Below are 24,948 nucleotides of genomic sequence, written 5' to 3'. Positions count from 1 at the left end.
AAATGAAGCATACCCGTTAATAGAAGAAAACTGTAGAAAATGAGTTTTTTTTAATACCCGGAAAATAGGGTATTCAAAACACATAAAACGGGTTTTTTCAATACCCGTAAATAGGGTCTTCAAATACCCGGGTTCAATACCCTACCCGAACCCGGTACACATGGTATGGTTTTTCAAGCCAATACCCGACCCGAACCTGACCCGATTATTGTTAATACCCGATTTTTCAATACCCAATCATACTTGAACCCGGTTCCATACCCGAACCCGATTTTTCTTAATACCCGATTTATGCACCTCTATATTGAATAGTGTCAATAAAAGAGGTAACCTGGCTCAAGTAGGCCCTAAGCCCATTTATAACCAATCCGTAAGACATAGGCCCATTAAAATACTGGCCCAAACATCTTTTTAAACTTATCATAAGTCATAAGATGGTAAAAATAAAGAATTCCAAACACCCCATTAATCTCTCTGTCTAGAGGTGTAACTCGGTTAACTGATTTTGAGAATATCAATTACGGTTGATAACCGTTATAGGTGAAACAGTGAAAATAAATGGTTTATATTTGTTTCTTTTGTCAACATCAAGTTTGCTTCAATTGCCATTTTGAACGATCAAAAGAATTATTCCTAATGTTAGTATCCGATTGACAGGTTACTAGCCTATTACAAATAAATGATTGCACTTAAAACAACTTCTAATCGGTTAGTGCTCGAAAATTCTTACCTTGTCCCTAACCTACAGTCAGGTCGATTTCGGTTTTGGTTGGATTAAACGCTTAGGGTTTGCACCTCTATCTCTATCCTATTTCTCAACACACTCAATATCTCTTAATAATATATGCTACGTATATATACATATTCAAACCCCTTACTGATATATGCTTAGCTGAGTGTCAAAGGGTTTAACTTGACTGATCAACACCCAATGGCACGACTTACTTATGGCACCATGTTTTTTTTCCTCAGCAGTGAGCCTGACAAATATAGCTCATTTGGATTATTATGGGTCATAATAATAACTCTTATGGGTTATTTTGACTTTAAGAAAAGCTTAATAAGTCAAACTAAAAAAAGTAAAAAGTTGGAATGAATCAGAATGATATATTTTCGTTTTTTATTTATATTTTGAATTATTATTTTTAGAGGTTTTTAAATTCCATCATTCTCACCCGTCTCATTTTAAAACCATTTGTATTTTAATGTTTACCTGGTCAAGACCTTAATTCATCTTAACCCAACACCCAATCTATCACAACCCATCCATATTGCTATAGATGTAAAAAAAAAAAAAAAAAAACACAACTAGTTTCAACCAAAATGGATCCCAAACAGACCCAGCCATCGAATCTGATAAATTAAAAGATTAAACCGGTTTCTAAACCGAACTGAATCGATTTGAACATTTTCGACCTTTCATGCTCCTAAACCAGTTTATAAACCGAACCGGCTTGAGTCAAACCGATTTTGACCAAACCAGTTTAGTTTGAAAAAAAACCGGATTTATACACCTCTACATACTACCCGAAAATTTTGAGCCCATCCCCTCATTTTATAAAATTTTACACGTATTGAGTCCGACCGCACTTCTTCGTCAAAGCTTTACCACTTTTGTAGGCTTGTAGCTCATGTCACACTAACTTAACATACCACTAACAGAAAACGGTTAATCCATCAAATTCTCACCGGACGCCGGTGATCTAACGTGCGCCATTCCCACCGGCGAACCTTATCCTACACTCTCTCTTCAATGTCTAACATTCCAATCACACTACTGTTGCTCATTCTCTATATCTTCATCATGACGTCATCGTCCTCATCATCTTTATCATCGATGACGTCAGGATCTCGTTCAATATTACGTGTTATGAAATTACAACAACAGCAAAGTAATTACGTGGTGGATTTAAACGCCACTAATTTCGATACGATTCTTAACGAATCACCTGCTACTTACGTCGTTGTTGAGTTCTTCGCTCACTGGTTAGTTTCCGTTACGTTACGTTAAGTTAGGGTTTATGAATTAAATTACACGTTAATTTGATACATAGTGTTACGTTTCATCGTCAGTTTTGTTATTATATATTATATTATATTATATTATATTATATTATATTATATTATATTACGTCAGTGATCAGATCAATATATGTGAGAATTTGTGAAATTTGTAAGTGCACGCATGTTTGAGATTATTATGATATTTCTGTATTAAAAAATTGAAACCTCATTCGTTCATAGGGGTAGGGGTGTATGCAAGCCGAGCGCTTGAGCTCGGTTATTTTTTTTACTTACATTACCAGAGGTCAAGCTCTTTTTTTCTAAAGTTTGAGCTCGGCTCGTGATAACTTTTTTCAAGCTCGGGCTCGTGTCGTTTGTTATATGTTAGTTAATTTATATACATTTTTGATTATTTTTACATATTTTGAGAAAAACCTTAAATGAGGCTAAGGCTCGAGCTCGGCTGGGTAGCGTGAAAATAATATATAGAAGTCCAAAATAGGTTTAAAATTCATGAAAAGCTCGTTATGGCTTGATGAGCCAAAGTGAGCTTCCCATACAAAGCTCAAGCTTGGCATCGATAACTAAACGAGCTTTTTGAGGCTCAGGCTCGGCTTGAGCTTGGAAATGCTCGGATCCTTTCGAGTTTTTTATCAATCGATCCGAGCTCGAATAGCTCATGAGCGGCTCGACTTGTTTGCAACCTTAGCGGCAACCCCTGGCTTGGGTCGATTTTATGATTGGACGGAATTTTAATTAAATTCATTAGAATTTTAATATCAATCCGAATATCAAGCATGAAATTCGTAATTAAAACTGGTTTTTAATTTTAATTGAATTTGGATTTCAAGATGACAGCTGCATGAGGCAGTTTCTGGCCAAAATCCCATACATACGTTTTTTTTTTCTGTGGCGGACTCAGGAAAAAATTCACAGGGGTCAGGAAGAGCGTCGGTGTCATAATTTTATAGAGTCTGTGTCGTAGGGATTTTAACATATATACCTTTTTGAAAAAAGAATTCACAGGGGTTGGCTGACCCCTACAATCAAAGTGTGGGTCCGCCAATGTTTCTTCCTCAGTTTTGATCATTCTCTTGAAATCTCAGGTTAAGAGAAATTCACACAAGTTGGCTTACTTGTTCTTGTCTCATTCTGAGTTTTATCCAATTGAGAATTAGTTATATCTCACGGTTCGCCAACATAAGTTAGCATTAAACCAATCCAATTTTCTATATAATGGTTTAATTCTGTTAACTGAAAGTTGATGTACATGTACTACATGTGTTTGAAATTTCTGTTAATTATCCATCTTGTTAGCTAATGCATGCTATTTATTATTATTAATAATAATTTTCAGGTGTCCAGTTTGCAGAAACTATAAGGTATATCTATTTCACTTTTGTGCATTTCATCTAAAAACACTATACATTTTTGATGTATTTCCTATCATGTTATAACCATAAGCTTTACTTTTGCAGCCTCAGTATGAGAAGGTTGCTAAGCTTTTCAATGGAGCAAATGCTGTTCATCCTGGAATAATATTATTAGCAAGAGTAGACTGCGGTAATAAGGTATCATTACTTCAATTTTCAATTAGCTTGTTCTTATAATGTATGTTAATGACTGGTTCACTTTAGATACATGTTTGGCAGTGCAGATAAATATAAAACTTTGTCTTAAGTTCCATATTTCTCATTATCCAATCCTGTTATGGGGCGCTCCTTCTAAATTCATGGACTGTCATTGGAATGGCAAAAGAGAAAAAAGTGAAATTATTCCTGTTGCTGATGGAAGGACTGCTGATCGCCTGCTAAAATGGATTAATACTAAATTAACAAGGTATTTAACCAATGATGAAGAGATTGAATATACATATGTATGTGATGTTACTAAATGGTTGTTTTTCTGTATAGTTCATATCGTCTTGAAGATGAGAAATTTGAAAATGAGAAGTTTTTTCAGTCAAATGTCTCAGAACCCGAGCAGGTTAACTAAAATGAAAATTAATTTTTCATTGTTTATCAGGCCAGTGACTATATCTTAAAATGTGCTAGATTTCACGCGCTATATATGACGTTGAAGAAGCCACGAATGCTGCGTCTGACATTATTACAGAACATCAGGTTTATTTATATCTTTTTAGGCTTGTAAACTAACCAAACGAACATGGATGGTTCATGTTTGTGTTCATTCCGTTTAACTTCAACTTATCAAAAGATTGAACACGAACAATTTAACGAACGCTTTTCTTGTTTGTTCGCTAAGAAAATGAACATATTCTTGTTCGTTTAACTTCGTTCATTAACAGTATAAACGAACGGTTCAAGAATGTAAATGAACGGTTCAAGAATGTAAACGAGGGGACACAACTAGTGAAAAGTAATGTGAAAAACAATGTGTTGGGCCTAAAAGGTTATAAAACTAGACTAAATTGTAATGGAACCAAAAAGTTTTAAATGAATATATTAACGCACAAAAACTGATGAACTTGAACAAATATAAACGAAATAAAATTAACAAACATAAACAAACGTTCACCAATTAGACATGTATTCATGTTCGTTCATTTAGCTAAATGAACAATACTTTATGTTCATGTTTGTTAAATAAATGCACTTCCCGTCGAATGTTTCACGGACTTCCCATTGAACATTCAGTTCGTTTACAGGCCCCGATTTCTTTTACTTGTTACTTCTGTTTTTCCTGCCACGTTCAATTTTTGACTAAAAAGCGGTTTCTATGTACATTTTTGATAGATGATCAAATCAGATACTCGAGCTACATTCATAAAGTTTTTGCAGATTATGGTGGCTCATAATCCTTCCAGGAGGTTTATATCTATCTACCTTTTCTTCATTTGGATTTTCTATTAGTTTTATTTTATTGTTGATTATGAATATGTTAAATTTAAATATATGACATCAGGTGCCGAAAGGGAACTGCTAAAATACTTGTGAATATTGATGATTTATACCCTTCAAATAATTTGTTAGTTAACAAAGATGAGAACACTGATACCAATGGACTTGATGCTCTGCATACCTTTCATATTTGTGGAAAACAAGTTCCTCGTGGATATTGGGTAAACTTCTGCTTCTTGACAAGGGTATTTTCGTCAATTTAAAAATGTTAAACCGGAAAACAAACGGTGTTAGTGTAATGGACTGAAATAACAAAAAACAAAAACCACAAGGCAAAAAATAAACTTTTGGATTAAGTGATAATTTTGACCAAACCACAAGGACGGAAAATGAATTTAATCGAAGTTAACTTATTGTTCCTGTTTTTGAAATTTAGATGTTTTGTCGTGGCAGCCGGGACAATACTAGGGGCTTCAGGTACACAACCTACTTTTAAATTATTATTGTCTACACATTTTTGAGAAAACAACAGGAAATATGTAACTTTATGCAGTTGCGGATTATGGGTTCTGTTACATTCACTATCTGTTAGAGTCGACAACGAAGAAAGCCAGCTGGCATTTACCGCCACATGTGATTTCATCCACAAGTTTTTCATCTGTGAAGAATGTCGTCAACATTTTTATAAAATGTGCTCAAGGTAACCACCATTTTTATAATCATTTCATAATTTAGTTGTTATTTATATAAATCATATCTTCAATGTTTTATACTTCTAGTGTCACAACACCTTTCAACACGACACGCGACTATGCACTCTGGCTGTGGTCAACACACAACAAAGTCAACGAACGAGTCATGAAAACCGAGTCATCATTCGGGACTGGTGACCCCAAATTCCCAAAAATAATCTGGCCTCCACAACAACTTTGTCCATCTTGTTACACAAACCAAACAAAAAACAATGTTACCAACTGGGACCGTAATGAGGTGTTCAAGTTCTTGGTTAACTACTACGGGCCCATGCTCGTGAGCCGTTACAGGGACAATGACTCGGTGATCACAAGCCATGTGGACACCAGTTCCGAAGATTTGTTAGCCTCCAGAAACTCGGTTGCAGTGCCTGTGGGTGCGGCTATGGCGATTGGAGTGGCTAGCTGTTTGTTTGGAGCCATGGCTTACATTTGGCGGTCACAACAAAAGAGCCGGAAGTATTTTTAAACACCTCGTTTTATAAAGAACGTTTAATTACTCATAATCATGATTAGATTGGGAGATTCGGTCTAAAACTTGTTGCAAACAAATTTCAGGCCAAGGAGAAGCTGGAGCCGAGATTTGTGATTCGTGCACGATGATGAAGTTGCTGAAACGAGTAAACGTGTCGAGCTTGAACTGAAAACCGAGTGACAATCCTGCCTCGGTGTCATTCTGCATGCTCTTGAGGCTTTTTTTTTTTTAAAAATATATATGCTATGTATAGATTTGTTGATCTCAATAGTGGTAGTTGTTTCGGTTAGTGATGATTACTCGATATTCTTTCCGGTTATGTTTTCTCTTGGCATGTGTTATTTTCTACATGCCGAAAATATTCGTTTGGTGCAAGCACAAAAATGACAGTTTTTGGGTAATAGAAATCACAAGCGGTAGTTTTGAAACCATATAAAATCATAGACGAGACGGTTTGGGTTGGTTTTAAGCTCAAATCGAACAAAAAACCAAAATTTGGTTTACGAGTTTTTGAAAAATATTTGGTTTCGGTTTTCTCATTTTCTGGTTTTGGTGTTTTTGTTTTTGCATACTGCACTTGAAATTTCTAGGCAAAGGAATTGGCACAAAGAGAATGGATTTGGATTTGGATTTGGATTTGGGTGTAATTCTTTTTTGTTAATTAATTAATATAATCTAAATTATTTGTATTACTTTCTTATAATTACTATAAATTATAAATGCAATCCATAAATTACATCTAGGATAATGCAGTTAAGGATCTTATTCAGCATTATTCTCGAACCAAAGAAGTTAACCTTTAGAGGGCCGGCCGATGATTTCGTTTGAAGATTGGGTCAGACTGAATGCCAACGACGTATAGAGCAACTGCTGAAGTGAGCGGGTTTAAAATTGGTTGAGGCATCCACATGCTATACCCAACTAATTATGTGCTTGACGAGTTTATGCATTGTTTGTGTTTTGTGCATTCTTGGTTATCAGAAATAGCGTGTCTAATTCAAGTTGAAGTCGCCTGAGGTATCACTTACAGTCTTACAACACACACACGCTCACTCGACAACTCATATATCTTGCCACAAAGCAGTATTGCTCCACTTTCCCACAACTCCTTTCAGACTTCGAATATTCATACCATCGATCTTAATAAATATTTTTCCAAGTTGTAGTGAAACTCGATTTTTAACAGGATTTTGTTAAATATTTCACTCTCAGTGTTTTTCATACGAGAGCATTAAAGACAGAGCTATACTGAGAATCGTTAGAAACTTTTATGCCGAATGCGAAAAAAAAAATTAGGCTGAAGGCAAAAATTTGTTGAGGCTTAAGTAAAAGGGCTTTTTTGTTAGTTTAAACAACTAAACTTTTAAGTATGTCTACTTGATTATGATTTTGGTCGTGCAAAAAAAAGTTGTTTATAAAAATATGCTTAAATGAGTTGAGTAATTTGATTTAAATATTAAAAATACATATTTTCTTCATAAATAGATATAATATTTTTATTTTAAAAAAAATTGTGCTTAGCGTGGTGATCGGGCTTGGGGCCATTTACCACCCTGCCCTCCTATCCAAGTCGATCATATCAAGGAGGTGAATTCTTATTGTACACTACAAATAAAATGCCATTTAATGGCATACAAAATATGTCACAATAAACCAAAAAAATGCCATTAAAGAACCCTATTGGAATGAGTGACACACAAAAAAAGTGTCACTAGAAGTGCTACCACTAGTGGCACTTTTTCCGTCTGCCACTACAAGCCTTTGGGCTTTTAGTGGCACTTTTTTACGTCTGCCATTAAAAAAGTTAGACTTTTAGTGGCACTTTTTTTCGTTTGCCACTACAAATTTTTGAATTTTTAGTGGTACTTTTTTTATCTGCCACTACAAACTTTTAGATTTTAGTGGCTTTTTTTTTGTCAACAAACTTTTAACCTTTACAAACTTCTGAACTTAGTGACACTTTTTCATAGCCACAAATACTTGGAATCTTAATGGCACTTTTTAACAATATAAAATTAAAAAAAATTCTTAAATATATTAATCACAATATCTTCATAATCAAAAGTTCAACCACATGCAAACACGTACATAATGTATGATAACTCTCAAACCAAGTCAAAATACAAAAACATATAAAAAGGAAAGTAACAAATATTTAAATGAAAATTGAACTCTTCACCACGCTCATTAGCCTTTCTCGCCATCTTCATGCGAATCTTCATGCGAGGTACCTAATAAGAAAAATAAAGACTTACCGATATGCAAACCATATGAACACTAAGCTACTAGACAAGCATTTGCGCCCATCTTTTAAGTCGCTAAACGGTCCGTTCGACAACCACAAATGTGGTGGGAAAAACACAGATCGCAGTTTCTCTGTTACAACTTGCGACAGATGTTGCACCACTGCTGCCGTCGCGAATCCTGCCACCACTGTTGGTGTCACAAATCTATCTCAGCAAACTGATGTAATGTTTGTTATTGACACATCTCCATCTCAGCAAACTGGCACAAATTATTTCCATAACAAATGTCATTAATCATTACCTGAGTAACCTAATGGTCTAAACTATTTAGGAAATGTCTACAATAATCCTACGATAAATATGTATTTATTTCTCAGATAAGTTAACAAACCTGTATTTGTCAACCAATTAAAAGCTTGTTATATTGTTCTGAGCGTTCTCTGAGTTCAGCTTGCAGCGAGTGATTTGTAGTTGACTGCGAAGCATCCATCTTATATATTATTGTTTATTGAGCAACTCTATGCTGAAAACGATAGCAGAAATCACATCACATGAAGACAGGAAACCAATAAATCAATTATTAGATTAAAAAGATTTGAAATGATGCATGTACTACTTTATATTACAAAAGAAAATAGCATAAACGTTACTTATTCCTGTAATTCCATGAGCTGAGTAGCAGTAGAGGCTGAGTTTCACCCACAGGGACAATAGCTAAGGAATCTGAAGCATTTGGCGATCCAAAACCGTCTCCACTTAAAAGGTCACAATTGCTCCTATAAGTTGTAATAAAAGGAAGAGAAATCAAATCGTTCTCTACAGCAGTGCTGATGGTAGATCTGCATAAGACAACAAGGTTTGTATTAATAGTCTTCTACATACTTAACAAAAATTGAAATAATAATAGTAATAACAACGATTACTTAGGTTGTTTAGTGTCTGTAGCATTAATAAGAAGAGCATCAACATGTACAAATACTTCGACTAGTTTCAAGAGTTGACTTTGACTTTTCAGATGAAACTGCATAAGTTCCGTTTAGAAGTGCTTCATGCTTGGATAAACCACGCTGCAAGTCATCGTTTAAAGCTAATTATTGACTTAATAATGATTCATCCTTATAAATAAAAAAAAAAGAAAAGAAAAAAAAAGAAAACTTCTATTAGTATATAATTTGGTGAAAATAGCAATGCGTGAAGCAGTAACTAGTTAAAGTCTTGCACGGTTGAGTTGACAGGTGCAGAACTCGTTTCTTGTATGCTCGGCACTGCTCCACCAAGTCTACAATAACCTCTTGCCTAAGCCCTTGATTCCAATATTAAATCAAATTAATTAAATAATAAATCAATGCATCAATATTTCGCCTTAAAAACTCTAAACCTGTTAACTAGTTAACTATAACTCCAGCGGACAACTTATCACTTTCTTTTGTTATCTATTCTGTATGAGGAATAAGTTTGATGCATTTATATCAAACAGAAACGGTACCTCGGCTGCTTCAGGATGAATAAGGTGATTTGCTTCTTCTATGATTAACTTGGCTTTTATCACCTGCATTATATCAAAATGTTCAAACAAACCTATCACTCTACTAGAATGAAGCGACAAGCTCCACCAACAAACAAACAATTGTACTGCTTAACATTCTTGATAATCTCGCATATCCCTTAAGCCAATTTAACCTTAAATGTCAAAGTGACTAATCTGGGGAAACCATTTAGTGAACCAAACTAAACATACATCCATAGGTTTTCAACACAGAGATCATTAATCCCAAATTTTTATTTGAACTATCAACTCTCCAAACTTCCAATTAAACTCATACTGCCATAATCCATTCAGAATAATCTAATTCAAACAACGAATTCTCAAAAACACTATAGGAACACATAAATCTTACATGTAGCATATATGATAACACTTATAAATGACAAACAAATGTAAACGCAATACACAACACATAACAGATAGCAAAAAATCATATAAATTGATATATGTGACCTAAGATCAACACAAAAACAAGTCCAAAGCAGAAAATTATCCTTACAAAGCTAATCAATCTTGATTAAATCATCAGCAAGATCAGGTATTGGATGAACTTAAACTAAAAACTAAGATGTGACCTAATCAGTTAGCCATAACATAAAACTGAAATTTAATCATCAGTGAGATAGAGTTTAGCACGAAATCAATTAAAAGAAAACAAACATACGTAGCCTAATTAGCAAACCCTACCATACACCTGAAGTCAAATATAGCGAGATCACATATTATAACGAAATTGACAAAAAAAACAAAGATAATTGAACTATAGAGAACTGGAAACCCTAGAACTCGAACGGCAGAGACATAGACATACTTACCTCAATGCAGGTCTATTGTTAGCTTGAATCATGATCGAAATCGTTGTAAACCTAAATCCCTACATAATATATGGCGTCGAAACACTAAGCCGGAGCGGTGGTGAAACCGGCATCGGCCGAAGATGAACCAGCGGAAGCGGAAATGGTGAACCAGCGACAGTGGAAGCGGCTTTAGCCCTAGCTTCTTCAGCCGGAAATGGCATACGCAAAGTGCCATTAAAAATCCAAATTAGTGACACAAAAGCTAAATGCCATTAAAAATGTATGTCACTGAATGACATTTTTTTGCAGTGATAGTCTTATTTTTTCGTTGCGATTTCCATTTGTTTGTTTAGGCTTCCATATATTCGTTTGAAAAGTGTTGCTACTGTTTTCACTGAACTGGCTAGCAATGAATGGTGGCCTTTTGTTTCACTGAACGGGGCAGTCAAGGAGTCGTGGTACAATCAAGGAGGTGAGTTCCTCATTTTAATCTATCTTTACTCGTGTGGTGTTCATTTGTTCATATGGTCTTCCATTTGCGGTTGAAAAGTGTCGCTTATGTTTTCACTGAACTGGCTAGTTACGACCGGTGAGCTTTTATTTTCACTGTACAGGGCTATCTAGGACTCGTAAGATGATTAACGAGGTGAATCGCCCATATTAATCTTATTTTTACTCGTGGTGGTTTCCATTTATTCGTTTGGGCTTCCATTTATTCGTTTGACAAGTGTCGTTTCTACTTTCACTGAACGAGGCTAGCAAAGACTGATGGGCTTTTATTTTCAATAAATGGAGCTGTCAGGGACTCATGGGATTATTACAGAGGTGAGTCTCACATTCTAGTCTTCTTTTACTCATTGTGGTTTCCATTTGTTCGTTTGATAAGTGCCGCTTTTGTATTTCACTAAACGGGGCTAGCAACGACCGGTGGGCTTTTGTTTTCACTGAACAGGGTTATCTAGGGCTCGTGGGATTATTAAATAGGTGGGTCCCTCATTCTAGTATTCTTTTACTCGTTGTAATTTCCATTAGTGGGTCCCAATTATTTCATTATTGGTTTGGACTGTATGCCTACGACGTATAGAACAACTGTTGAAGTAAGTAGGTTGAAAATTTCCTGAGACATCCGCAAGCTATACCCAACTATCGGATTGAGAGGATAAAATTGTTTGCTTTACGAGTTTATACATTTTTGAGTTTTGCGCATTCTTGGTTATTAGAAATAGTGCGTGTCTAATTCAAGTTGAAGTCGCCATCACTGACAGTCTTACAACACACACACTCGGCAACTCATATATCTTGCCACAAAGCAGTATTGCTCCACTTTCCCACAACTCCTTTCATTAGACTTCGAATATTCATACCATTGATCTTAATAAATACTTTTCCAAGTTGCAGTGAAACTCGATTTTTAATAGGATTTTGTATCATCTACTATTTTTAGAATGAATTGAATTTATAACGCTAGACCAAAAAGTCCAAAAATTGGTTCTATGCTCCCATCATTTTCTTTTCTAGATGATAGTGTTTTCGATTTCCCTAACGAGAGCCTTGATTTAAACGACTCACTTGTCGACTTCTAATGCATAATAAGGTTCATGTTAGTGCCTACTTATAAACTAAGATAATTTATAGTAAATGCGCCTTTTGACATTAAAGAATGTTGGTGAACTGGTCTAGCTCGGCATGATCCACACCAATACCAAAAATTCGACTATGTTCGTGGTTTACTCTAAGATTCGATGTGGAAGCGACGTAATAACCATTCCAACTCCTAACTGTTTCGCAATGACCATTCTCCTTTTAGGATTACATCATGCGCATAGGATAAATTAGAGAGAGTTGGGCCATTTTGTGGTGTTTGAATGCCATAAATTATTCTCAATGTGTAATCTTGTTTGATGGCCACATTCAAAGCTTCTAACCAATTATGAATAGGAAATGCGACAAAGGATCACCTTGACGATTGACGAACATCCCTTTGTGGATAGAGTTCTTTGGTTGGAGCCTATAGATGAGCTCGATGAAAGTAAAGATGAGAAACGTGTTTCATGTGTGGGAAGAGTTTATTTCGTTACATTGTTTATTCTTATCGATAATCGAGACTAGTATGGTCATATACATCCGGACATAGAAAGTACCTTTAACTAGCTTTTACCCTCCAATCCTAAAGATCCAAACACATCATCATTAACTAGGATAGAACAAAAGGGTGCCAAACCAAATAGTTATTTCCAACTTGTTATAATAATGTTAATTAGACGAATGATTAAGAAAATAATACCTCATGCATTAACCTTTATTAGTCATTAATTTTGGCCAAACCCCTTTTTGCTAATCATGTTTTTGATGTCATTTTCCATAATCTAATAATCAATTAGTTTAAGTACACTATTTTATAAAAGAAATGGTTCAAGATCACACAATGAGTTGTAGATAATATATATATGCTCCACAAAGTGTCTAAACTCTTGATTGACCATGACCATGACTATCAAGATCAATCATATCAAAAAGTTATTACCAAAAGTAGCAAATGCAAATGTTTATATGAAGTTGTTTCATGCTTAAAAGACATGCAATAAGAATTTATATGTAAGCAAGTGGGTGTTACAACATAAGAGAATCTTGATCTCTTCAGGAGAATGAGGGCCACTAAGTTTTCTCTTTAATAAACTTTATTAAGCAATATTATATATTTAGTTTAGACTCCACATTTTAGTAGATTTGTGTATGATTGGAGACTTTTGGAAGAACTATTTGAGACCGACTTACTAGAAGTTTAAATTAACGTGAACTTAAACAATTGTGACCAAACTCGAATATAAGGCTCATTTGATAGACATGCTTTGGCTTGAATTTGTTCATCCTAGTGAGTTTAGAAACACTTATTATTGATATTAATATTATATCATTTATAAAATAAGATGCGAGTATAAATTAGTTGGCTCAATACCCCAGATTCAATGCATCAGGTTATATATATATATATATATATATATATATATATATATATATATATATATATATATATATATATATATATATATATATATAATGTGTGTGTGTAAGAATTATGGTGAGTTTTGAGAACGACAAGGAACTCATGCAAACTATCAAAACTTTTTTTTTTCATTATTTTTCATATTCATCATATTTAATTACATATGAAAATAACGTATTAAAGAGAAAGATGTGTGTGAAGTAAAATTTACTTATGTAATCATCGGGCCATTTGCAAGCACGGTTACTCGTATGTAATAAGTCAACTTATGTAATCTTTTAATTTCTGCATCTATAATTGCCATACAATATATATATAGAGGAGAAAAAATAAATTCAATGTTTTAGACTAGTTTCTTGCGACTCTTAAAACTTACCATAATTCTTATGGTTTGGATGAGTTCCTTGCATCCTTCTCTTTAATACATTAGTGTTGTACGTGGTTACTTGACAAGTAATTCACACTTCCGTTACTACTAGAGAGAATGGATTGATCTAGAGAGAGGTTCGATGTAAAGAAGATTGTGAACAACATTTGCAAATTCAACAAGAAGACATTTATGTCAAGCATTAAACCATTCGAGCTATATAAATATTGATATTTGGACTAGAAAACAAGATCGTCATTAGAAAGACAATAGTGTTCTTAAGTAGATTGCGGTTATTAGTGTAAGAAACCGAACAATCAATTGAAAATAATCAAAATCAATGAAACAGTGGTGAACTTGGAATTTCTATTCATTAGATGCGATTGGGAGGTATAACAAATATTTTATGAGGACAAAGTATTTTTGTGTATAAATAACATTGAAAAAATCTTTTTATAAAAGGTGGCTATACCCCCTATTCTCCTAGTATAGATTCGTCTATGTCGATCAAACTAAACTGTCCCTTGTTGATTATATATCATACCCCTAAAACATTACATTAATACGATTTTTTAGTTTTCTTCTCATTTTATCTTAGTATTACTAAAAGAAAAAAATAGTAGTTTTATAAAAAGAAACATAGAAAACACTTTGTCTAAAAGAATTAGAAGAAAATTAGTTTCTCTAAAAAATTTAAAATCCATTTTTAAAATAAAATTAAGATAATATTAATATAAATAATAATAAAATCAATGATAATAATAATAAAATCAATTATAATAATAACAATAACACAAAAATGACCATATAAAAATGTGAATTATATTGATATGATAAGAAAACTTGAAGGTGTAGTTGATATGAAAAATAAAGGAACAATCCATGAAAAATCCCTAATTGGTCAAAGAATTTTTTTCAAAAACTAATATTAAAACTATCACACTTGCAAGCTAACAAGAAGGTAGGATTTGTAGATTTCTCAAATATTTTCTCCACTTTTATGATTTATCCCATCAAATAAACAAATAATTTTAGTCTTTTTGTTGTGCTTTATTAATTTATTTTTATTTCTTGTAAATATGTAAAGTTACTCAATTTTAAAATTACATATGTTTTATGATACAGTGTTTTCTTCTGTATATTAATGTCACAATATAAACTATTGATGAAGTAGATTAATTAGATCAACAAGCTAGGTGTCTAATTTAACTAGTTTACGATATGAAGTTGTAACATCCCAAATTTTTAGGTCTAAAATTTAAAATCATATTACAAAAATGCGCGCGCGTTATTTTATAATCTTAATTGTATTTCTTGTAAATAAAAGTTTGAGTTAGAAAATAACAATAACTGGTGACAACTTGAAAGGATTTGAATGATGAAATGAGTCAAAGTGTAGAAGATGACAACTTGAAAGGATTTGATTTAACTTGGGGCTTTTGATTAATATTGATATAATTCATTTCTAATATATCAATTAAGTTGAATTTATTCAATTACAATGTAATTAAACTAGTAAGAATGGATTAGTATTGCAACACAAGTGATTTATGTGCTTTAAGGTCCGTGTGCACACTAGGTGTTTGTAAGAAATTTGGAAATTTTGATACTCTATACTAAATTATATAGCGGAATCCTTCCTAGTGAGCCAAAATGATTAAATATTGAATGTAGTTAAAATGTGAATCTAAGTTAAGCTTATTTAGTGGATAAATTAATCATAATGATAATATTGAGATATGAGTATTGAAGTCGTTGCACAATGTATACTAAATGTAGTGTATTGACACACAAATTATCAGTGTATGTTGACTAATATATTGGGACTTAAAACTTCTTTTGGGGGTGAATTATATGTTGTTTATGTTGTATGTTGAGATACCTTGGTAGCGAATGCAATTGAATGTATTTGAAAGACATTTTGAGCTGTATGTGGTATATGATCATATGATGCACCCATCGCGTATCATATGCTAGTATATATGTGTAGCAAAACTCCAAATGATGTTGCTTACACTTTACCTTATATACCAACCAAAATGTGGGTCGTTTTATTTGGGAAGACAAGTCCTCAACCACCACCTTTCTCCTTAATCTTTGTTCTTGTATTTTTGTTTATTTAAGGAGTTGCACTATAATGGAAACTGACTGAATCCGCGTCAACTCATTGGCTCAACACCTAAGACCGGAAATGCTTGGGTTTTATCAACATCTGAGTTTTAACGGCTCAATGTTGCAATGCCGGGACCGACAATGCTCGAGTTTTACCAACATTCGAGTTTTACTGACTCATCTCCGTAACGCCTTAGACCGACAACGCTTGGGGTATACCGTCCGTTTTGTTTTAGTTCCGGTACTATTACGAACGTAACTGGAACCAACAGAATTTGCATCGAGTCACTTCCACAATGCCAGGGACCAGTAATTGTTAGGTTTTATCAATGCCTGAATTTTACTTGCTCACCACCGCAATACCTGGGTTTTATCGAGTGAATAAACGTCGTTTTTAATCATTTATTTTTTATATGCACATCTTTTTATATTTTTATATGTTAGTTTTACACAAGTGTTTTTAGGAATTTAACATTTGGCTACATAAATAGATTTCAATTGCCCGTCATAACGCGTCGCGTCTGATAAAATACTAGTTTATAATTTTAGAATTAAGTTCCAACCGTTTTCCTTCACTTGTAAAAAGTAGAACTACATATCACACTGCTTAATTGACATCCACAAGATTTATAAGAAGTTACATATTATAAACATGTAGAGTAAATCTATATGAATAAAAGTCTTTTATTAAAAGACTTTTAACTGAAGAAAATACATGCATCATTTCCTTCAATTAAAAAAAACTAGAAACACGATTACACGAATGCCTTTCATTTTCCATTCATTTTTTTTTTAATTTTCATTTCTCTTCTTAAAAAAGACTTGATAACATAACGTTATAATAACTTAACGAGACTGAACGTACCGTAGACCATAACAAGTTAACAACTTACATAGAACACGCTATATATTAATGTTATTATTATATCTAAATCTTTTCTTTTTCTCAAGAAAAATAGTGTGAAGGTCAAGGTGATTGATGGCTGCTGCATTTTTTTAATCTAAATTAAACCCTAGAAATGACATATGCCCCTTCACACAAATGAAGGTGTTAATTTCTTGTCTATAAATACCATGCTGTTTTATTAACATTAACATACAAAAAATAAATGGCTCATTCTTCCATGTTTGATAGCATTTTCTATCTATTTCTATTCATCTCTTTTTTCTCCATTGCCAATAATTCCCATGCTAGACAACATCCAAAATCTAAAACCTCAGACTCTCTAGTCCTAGGTTTAACTAATAGTAGGACCACAATCAAACTACCCAAAGAATCCTCGATCTTAAACCTTAAAGTTTTATCCAAGATGTCACAAACTAATGACATGATGGAGCCACTAAGAGAACTCAGGGATGGATACATAATTTCCCTAAACCTAGGCTCACCTCCACAAGTTATTCAAGTGTATATGGATACCGGAAGTGATCTCACTTGGGTACCTTGTGGAAACCTCTCCTTCAATTGCATAGATTGCCAAGACTACACAAATCTTGCGCGCATGGCACGATACTCGCCTTTACACTCATCATCTTGTGTTAGGGATACTTGCTCTAGCCAGTTTTGTATTGATGTGCATAGCTCCGATAACTCTTATGACCCTTGTAACATTGCGGGTTGCTCGTTAAACACCCTAATTAAGGGCATTTGCTCAAGACCATGCCCTTCATTTGTTTACACATATGGTGAAGGTGTTGTTTCAGGAACCTTAACTAGGGACACCCTTAGAGTCCATGGAAGTATGGACCCTGATGTTACTAGGGAGGTAAACGATTTTGCATTCGGGTGTGTTGGTTCAACTTATAGGGAGCCTATCGGAATTGCAGGGTTCGGTAAAGGTTCACTTTCTTTGCCTTCTCAATTAGGGTTTATCCAAAAGGGTTTCTCTCATTGTTTCTTGGCTTTTAAGTTTGCTAATAACCCTAATGTTTCAAGCCCTTTAGTTGTTGGAGATCTTGCAATCTCTTCAAATGAACAAATGCAATTCACTCCAATGTTAACGAATCCGATGTACCCGAACTATTATTATATCGGATTAGAGGGCATAAGTTTAGGAACCGGTTCGGGTTCTTTGTTCCAAGTTCCTACAAACTTGAAAGACTTTGATTCGTCAGGCAATGGTGGTATGTTGATAGATTCGGGAACCACATACACTCACTTACCACAACCATTCTACTCTCAACTTTTGTTAGAGCTCGAATCGGTCATAATCCACCCTCGAGCAACCGAAGTTGAGGAGCGGACGGGGTTTGATCTTTGCTATAGAGTTCCATGTGTAAACAACATTACAAATGGTTTGGAACTTATGGATGTTGATGACCATCTTCTTCCTTCAATCACATTCCATTTCATGAACAATGTGAGCCTAGTTTTGCCTCAAGGAAACAGCTTTTATGCAATGGGTGCACCACATAACTCAACAGTGGTCAAGTGTTTGTTGTTCCAAAGCATGGATGATGAGGAGTATGGACCAGCTGGGGTGTTTGGGAGCTTTCAACAACAAAATGTGGAGGTTGTTTATGATATGGAGAAGCAAAGAATAGGGTTTCAGCCTATGGATTGTGCCTCATCTTCAGCTTTCCAACAACTTCACAAGCCTTGATATATAATTTGCTCTTTAGTTTACTTCTTTGAATGCAAAATGTGTGCTCTTTGTTGGAACCAAAAGATCACCTAGGTAAGAAGGTGAATAATCAATGTGTTATATCCCTAATAAAGTGTAATATATTAAAAGACATTCCAACATCTAAAATGATTCAGAAAACCACATCTCATGTATAAACTATTTTCCCCTATCATAATACGGAAGAAACTGCTAGATGCATTAAATAAATTTTTTCACATTTACATTCTATAAATTTTATCAATTTACATTCATTTTATACATAGCCTAATTAAACCACTCTCTATCTGTTTTTCAACCTCCTAATTTTCTATTCCAATGTCTTAATCCGATTCAACTGGTGTTATGTTGCTTTCTGGCTTATCCAATTCTAATGGTATATCACTATTTTCCGACTCGTTAATGGTATTGAACTATGCCCAAAGTCACCGCCGCAGCAATTGAACTTGAAAATACGGATTGATCCAAGAAAAGATATGCGCCACGTGATCCTGAATTGCCCTTAAAGAGGCAAAATTTAAAGGAAACTCCAACCTACTAATTAACAAGCCATCTAAATAAAATAAAAAACCATAACAGAAATATTATGCAATTAGACTCGGTCAAGATAAACAATATCTAGACTTAATCAAAATAAATATAAAAATTAAAATTAGCCAACAATCTAAAATAAAAACCAATATGATTAAGAAAGTTATATGATTATATTTTCATGAGTTATGGGTCGGTTTTTTTTTCACTCTTTTTCTGCATTGATCACTTAAAGTCCACCAATGAGTCGCTTGTTCGAATTATCGATCCCCAGTGATATCGCATAATCATCGTATATATTATTTGTCCTAAATTGCAAACCCTCTTTAAGTCTTTATATGCACTATACATATTAAAAAAAACATAGTTAATTACATGTATTGTTGAAAGCAAATCTGAACAAATATGAAGTAACTTAACACTTAGAATAAATGTAAAAATGACACATCAAAAAGAAAAATGCTAGTTGTGTAAACTAAATAAAGATAACTATAGTATTCATGCGTGCATTGGCTTTATGCATGTTTCAGGTGCTTTTGCTTATTATTATATAATATCCCATGAACTTAAGGTTGGAGATCAGTTGGTTATAAAAAGATGCATACAGCAAGAACTGAAATTGAAACTTATTAAGTTTGATAGATATCTTCTTTAATGATGTGTTAAATATTATTTAACTACATAAGTTGTACCTTGATGATGCAGAAAGCCAGAAAGATTGTACTTGGTTTAATTATATTATTCATTAATTCAAAGGAAGAATCTTCCTAATCCCGTTGCAGTTTAAATTTTAATGTTTATAAAAAAAATAAAATAATAAAACTTTTTTATGCAAGTTCTTAGTGCACTAGCCTTTCTAGGAACAAGGTGTAGTGGATGTGCATATGCATACGGTGTAAGTTATGTGTGATACCATGTTGTTAAAGAACTAGGATGTTAGGCCGCGTTTCGTTGCAGGACTAGTTATTTTGTTGCGAGGAGTTCGATTAGTCTTTAATTATCACACTAATTAGTATGATTTGAGAATAATATAATCGAACGTAGATTAAAATTAGGGTGTCGCAATGGGATGAACTATATATCAATCATGGGGCCAAAGGCCCAAAAGGGTATGTATTCGCTATAGAAAATGAAAGACATAACCTAAAACTAGAGTTGTAAAATGATCGAAAAGGTGTTGAAATGTGTTCAATTCGTTGTTGACGTAGTAAGAATTCGGTTGGTATTGGTTCATTACGTGACGGCAACGGAACTCGCTATAGCAAATTAAATAGAAAAAAAAACATAAAGTCGTGTTAAGTTTTTCTTCTTTTTTTAAGTTAAGGAACATTATCAAATTGAGCGAAAAAATAAATAGGTTAAAAACATATATTATTTAAAATATAAGGATAGACTGAAACTTAAAAACATATATATTAAGCACATAGACTGTGGGCAAATCTTCTTATTTTTTTTTAACGACAAATCTTATACATACTCTATTTTACACTAAAATATCTACATTTTTCTCTCATGTTTGAAATTGGGAGCTCGATCTCCTCTAAAAAGCATGTGGCTTTACCATGTGGGCTAGCCTCACATTGACAAATTTTCTAAATGTTATATAGTATATTTAGAAATCCAGGTAGAGGTTTCTAAATTGAACTATAAAAAATGCCGACAAGCTATTGGAAGCGCGCAACTTTCCCTGGTCCTTGTAGCATGGAGAAAGAAGATCCGGTGATCTTCTTCTCCTAGCGGCTACTTCACTGCTACACATGGGTTAATATTGTATCAATATGTATTTTTTATTTAAATAATAATAAAGATAATAAAGATATTCTCTTGATTCATATAAGAAGATATATAGCATCATACCGTAAACGTAAATTCAAATTTGTATAAGCATATAAGACTTACTTGAATGTGAATATTGATCGTAACCAATGTATTCAACAAACAATGTCTTCTTGTTTGTTTTTTGCTTAAACAATAAGGTAGTTTTTGAAACGCATGAATGCCAGAAGGATTAAAATAACCATTGTGAGGAAACGAAAAATAAGATGTTTGGTTGATTAATGAAATAGAATCATCTATTATAGAAGAGTTAAATGTTGGATTTATGGTAAGTCTTCTTCCCATAGTCTTCACTTTCAGTGTGTTAAGGGTTTGTCGATGAGTTGAGCATTCTTCCTTTATCAAAAATTAAAAAGGTTGCCAGGAATGGTAAAACGACTAAATTCCATAGTGAATGTTGGACTCAAGATACTACTTTGCAGTCTAGATTTCCTTGGCTTTTTGCACTTGAGGTGAATAAGGATTGTATGATGGATCAACACTTAGACATGATGAGTTAGAATTGTCGTCATTTAATCACGCGGGGAAATTAGTAAAACTGGACGAACATATCTATTATTAATGGGTCGGGTTGATCTACTGAAAATGATATGTGGGTGAGGTCTTGTGGTTAGATGAAAGAATTTACAGTTAAAGGTACGTGTTAGATTATTGATTTGCGATTATTTATTACTAAGGACTTCGAAGCCTACTATTTGGCTTTCTTCTTTTCCTAGGAAGGTTAATATATGCGTATTGCGGATGCTCATAAATAGGCTTCCAACAAGAGTTAATTCGAAAGATAAAGAGTTGGATATTCCTTCTTCATTATGTCCTTGGTGTAGTGTTGAAAGGGAATCTATAGATCACTTGTTGGGTCGTTGTTCGATGGCTATTCGTATTTGGAATCTAGGCACTACTTGGCCTGGGTTGCTAATTCCAGTCTATAAATCTTCTAGTTTGTTGATGGAGTGGTTCGATACATTCAAAGTGTGGAATTAAAAGAAAGTTGTTATTGAGGTTGTCTCGCTCGTGGGTTGATTAGCGATTCAGAGATTAAGAAATAATCCAGTTTATTTGAAGAAAAGACACCAAAGAGAGACTATGTTTAACGATATTTAGCACCTCTCATTTTTATGGTATAGTTGTCAATATCATAAATTCCTGGATAGAGCAGATCAAAAATCGGCTTATGTACATGTGATAGTTCTTTGCTTCTAACTAGAAGTTTTTTTAAATCAAATACCGTCATTCTAGTTAAAAAAAATTAAAAAAGAAAAAGAATACTATTACACATGGAATCTCATTTCTACTAAACATATAAGAACCGGTCTATCTTATTGATCTTTATACATATTAATAATTATCTTCGGGTTTCGACTTCAGGTCTCTCTCTACGAGAGTTTGTTACATGTTATGCCTTCGATCTTTAGAAAGCTAAAATCGGCCCAACCCGGCCATTTTTAGCTAAAAATACCTCAATAAACGTCATATTTACCATGTTCCAATTTTCTTGCATTCTTGTTGCGTTAAACCAACTCCAAAAGTATTAAGATTTGCTATACAAGAAACATCTAAAACCCAAAAACACATAACTAAAAACAAAATCTTGATGCAAAACAAACCCCCCTATGGCATAAAAAAAGTTACATCTTTTCTTTCTTGTATTAGCCTGTATAAATGCTTCTAGATATTTTTCTATAATACAGTTGTCGTTCTAAATAATTTTATGTCTCCGATTTATTCTTCACGGTGACACCACCGTCACCAGCAACAATCATCGTCGTCGCCATATCAACAAACAACCCATGCTCCACCACTCTAGGCAACCGCAAAATCGCATCCCCGGCCGCCTTCAAATCCCCAATACTTTCCTTAAAATACAAATCCACCGTATAATTCCCATTATCCGTCACAAATGGATCTCCCGTCTCGTCGCAAACTCGTAGCTTCGCGACACAACCCGCTTCCTTAAACAACATTTCAAGTCTTAGCGCGGTAAATCTCCAACAAAACTTAACAACCTCAACTGGCATCGCCAACCCACTCCCCCCTATATAATCAACAACCTTCGATTCATCGACAATCACCACGAACTTTTTCGTCGCAAACTCAATCATTTTTTCACGTAACAACGCCCCACCACGCCCTTTAACCAAATTCAAATCCGGGTCGACTTCATCCGCTCCATCGATAGCCAAATCGATAACCGGGTGGGTATCAAGATCCGACAACGGAATATTAACCGACAAAGCATGATCATGCGTTTGTACGGACGTAGGGATTCCTATGATGTTTTCTAATATTCCTTGGCCTAAAAGCTCCCCTATTCGTTCGACCGCGTGTTTTGCGGTCGACCCGGTTCCTAACCCGACAACCATATCCGACTCGATAAACTCTACGGCTTTGTGCGCGGCGAGTTTCTTTAATTCGTCTTGTGGCATTTTGGGTGTAACGTGTTGTGGCATTGTTATAGCCATAATGATATTATTATTATGTGCTATATTGTTATGAAGATATGGTGTGTATTGATTTATGGGATTGTATGGAGGATGGTGGTGCAAACAATATATAAACATAGGGAGAATCATATCCGAAGAATAAACCCGATGGTAGCGTCGACTGCGGGTTTATTATTCTTGGATGGTATCGATTAACTTCGTTATAACACAGACATTAAATCAAAAAAGTAAAATGTAAATGTCCAAAACAGTATTGGCATATGTGAAAAACTTGTAATGAAAGAGACTGAATTGGTCGATATAGGTTAAATTGTTACGATACCGACACTAAACCCAAAAAATAAATTAGTGAATGGCTAGAATTAAAAGAAATTTAAAATATTGAGAATGGCGTTTATTTGGTTAGTAAAACCCAACCGTTGGTAAATCTTGTGTTTTGCGGCGACGAGTTGACATCAATTTGATCGGTATTGGTGATGTTCGTTACGGTACTGGAATAAACCCATAAAATGAACTCGCTAAATTAACCTTTTAAAAAACCGTAAATCAAAATAAACATAGAAAGAATAATAAAAACAAAAATATGTGAGTGACTTTTATAAATTATATATAGTATGGAAGACATTTTTTTTTGATTTTTCTACTGTAAGAGCATTTTCAATCCGTTCTCTATAAATATGTGAGTGACTTTTATAAATTATATATAGTATGCTTATGAGTGGTTGGAGCACAAGGGAGAAAAACATGTTATGTGAGAAAGTTAAATTTAGGTTTACATTGTTTAATATTTTCTGAAAGTTTTTGTGAGGGGCTGAGAAAAATTAAAAGTTAATGATAAAAGTATGAAAAAGTATTATTTAGTTGAAAATTAGATATAAAACATAATAATTTTTAATGTAATAATAGGAATATGGATAGAGAGTCAGAGTAGACGAAGAATACATGCTTCAAAATACATCAAAATACTATCATTTCAAGTATACTAAACGTATTTGCTAGTAAGATAACTGATGTATATAAACACGAATTACAGTTATAGCCCCAACATAATCAAATAACTATTTACTCACCATAACCTCGTATTGCTTTCTAAACTAACATCATTAATTCAAATTCGAATATGTTTCTTTGTTACCTCACTAGGAATGACTTGATATAAAAGTGGTTGGTTATGAATTGTGGAATAAAGATATGGAATGTAATGAAAGCAAGTTTCATGCCTAGTGGTTGGAGTCAATTTTGATTTTCAAACCAAGTCCATTGATTCCATTCACATGGGTCCATGCCATACCCTTGTTCAATGGTCTCAAACCATTGGACCACTTTTAAGTATCCGATCCTACCAATCCATT

At 33.9% G+C, this 24,948-nt stretch overlaps 2 protein-coding genes and 1 pseudogene across 2 annotated transcripts; 2 read left to right on the top strand and 1 right to left on the bottom strand.

The window, feature by feature from the left end:
• The first annotated feature begins 1,804 nt into the window (after positions 1-1,804).
• On the top strand, positions 1,805-6,123 carry LOC143611879 (sulfhydryl oxidase 1-like). The gene is made up of 11 exons (XM_077085996.1): positions 1,805-1,986; positions 3,362-3,386; positions 3,483-3,575; positions 3,662-3,843; positions 3,918-3,990; positions 4,059-4,127; positions 4,761-4,834; positions 4,930-5,086; positions 5,302-5,342; positions 5,419-5,565; positions 5,645-6,123. Exons 1-11 carry the CDS (start codon positions 1,805-1,807, stop codon positions 6,084-6,086), a joined length of 1,485 nt encoding a protein of 494 aa, XP_076942111.1. The 3' UTR covers positions 6,087-6,123.
• An 11,336-nt stretch (positions 6,124-17,459) lies between these two features.
• On the top strand, positions 17,460-18,921 carry LOC143611873 (putative aspartyl protease At4g16563). Its single transcript, XM_077085992.1, has one exon. It carries the CDS (start codon positions 17,475-17,477, stop codon positions 18,765-18,767), a length of 1,293 nt encoding a protein of 430 aa, XP_076942107.1. The 5' UTR covers positions 17,460-17,474; the 3' UTR covers positions 18,768-18,921.
• Positions 18,922-22,778: 3,857 nt separating this feature from the next.
• On the bottom strand, positions 22,779-23,607 carry LOC143611865 (putative ribose-5-phosphate isomerase 2 pseudogene; annotated as a pseudogene).
• Positions 23,608-24,948: the final 1,341 nt, after the last annotated feature.

This window comes from Bidens hawaiensis, unplaced genomic scaffold (genome assembly GCF_021521415.1).
Source record: "Bidens hawaiensis isolate Kalapana, Puna unplaced genomic scaffold, B.hawaiensis_p1.1 tig00032462_1, whole genome shotgun sequence".
NCBI classification, from domain to species: domain Eukaryota; kingdom Viridiplantae; phylum Streptophyta; class Magnoliopsida; order Asterales; family Asteraceae; genus Bidens; species Bidens hawaiensis.
Note: the sequence above shows the minus strand (reverse complement) of the source record. Positions and strands in the feature narration are given on the sequence as shown.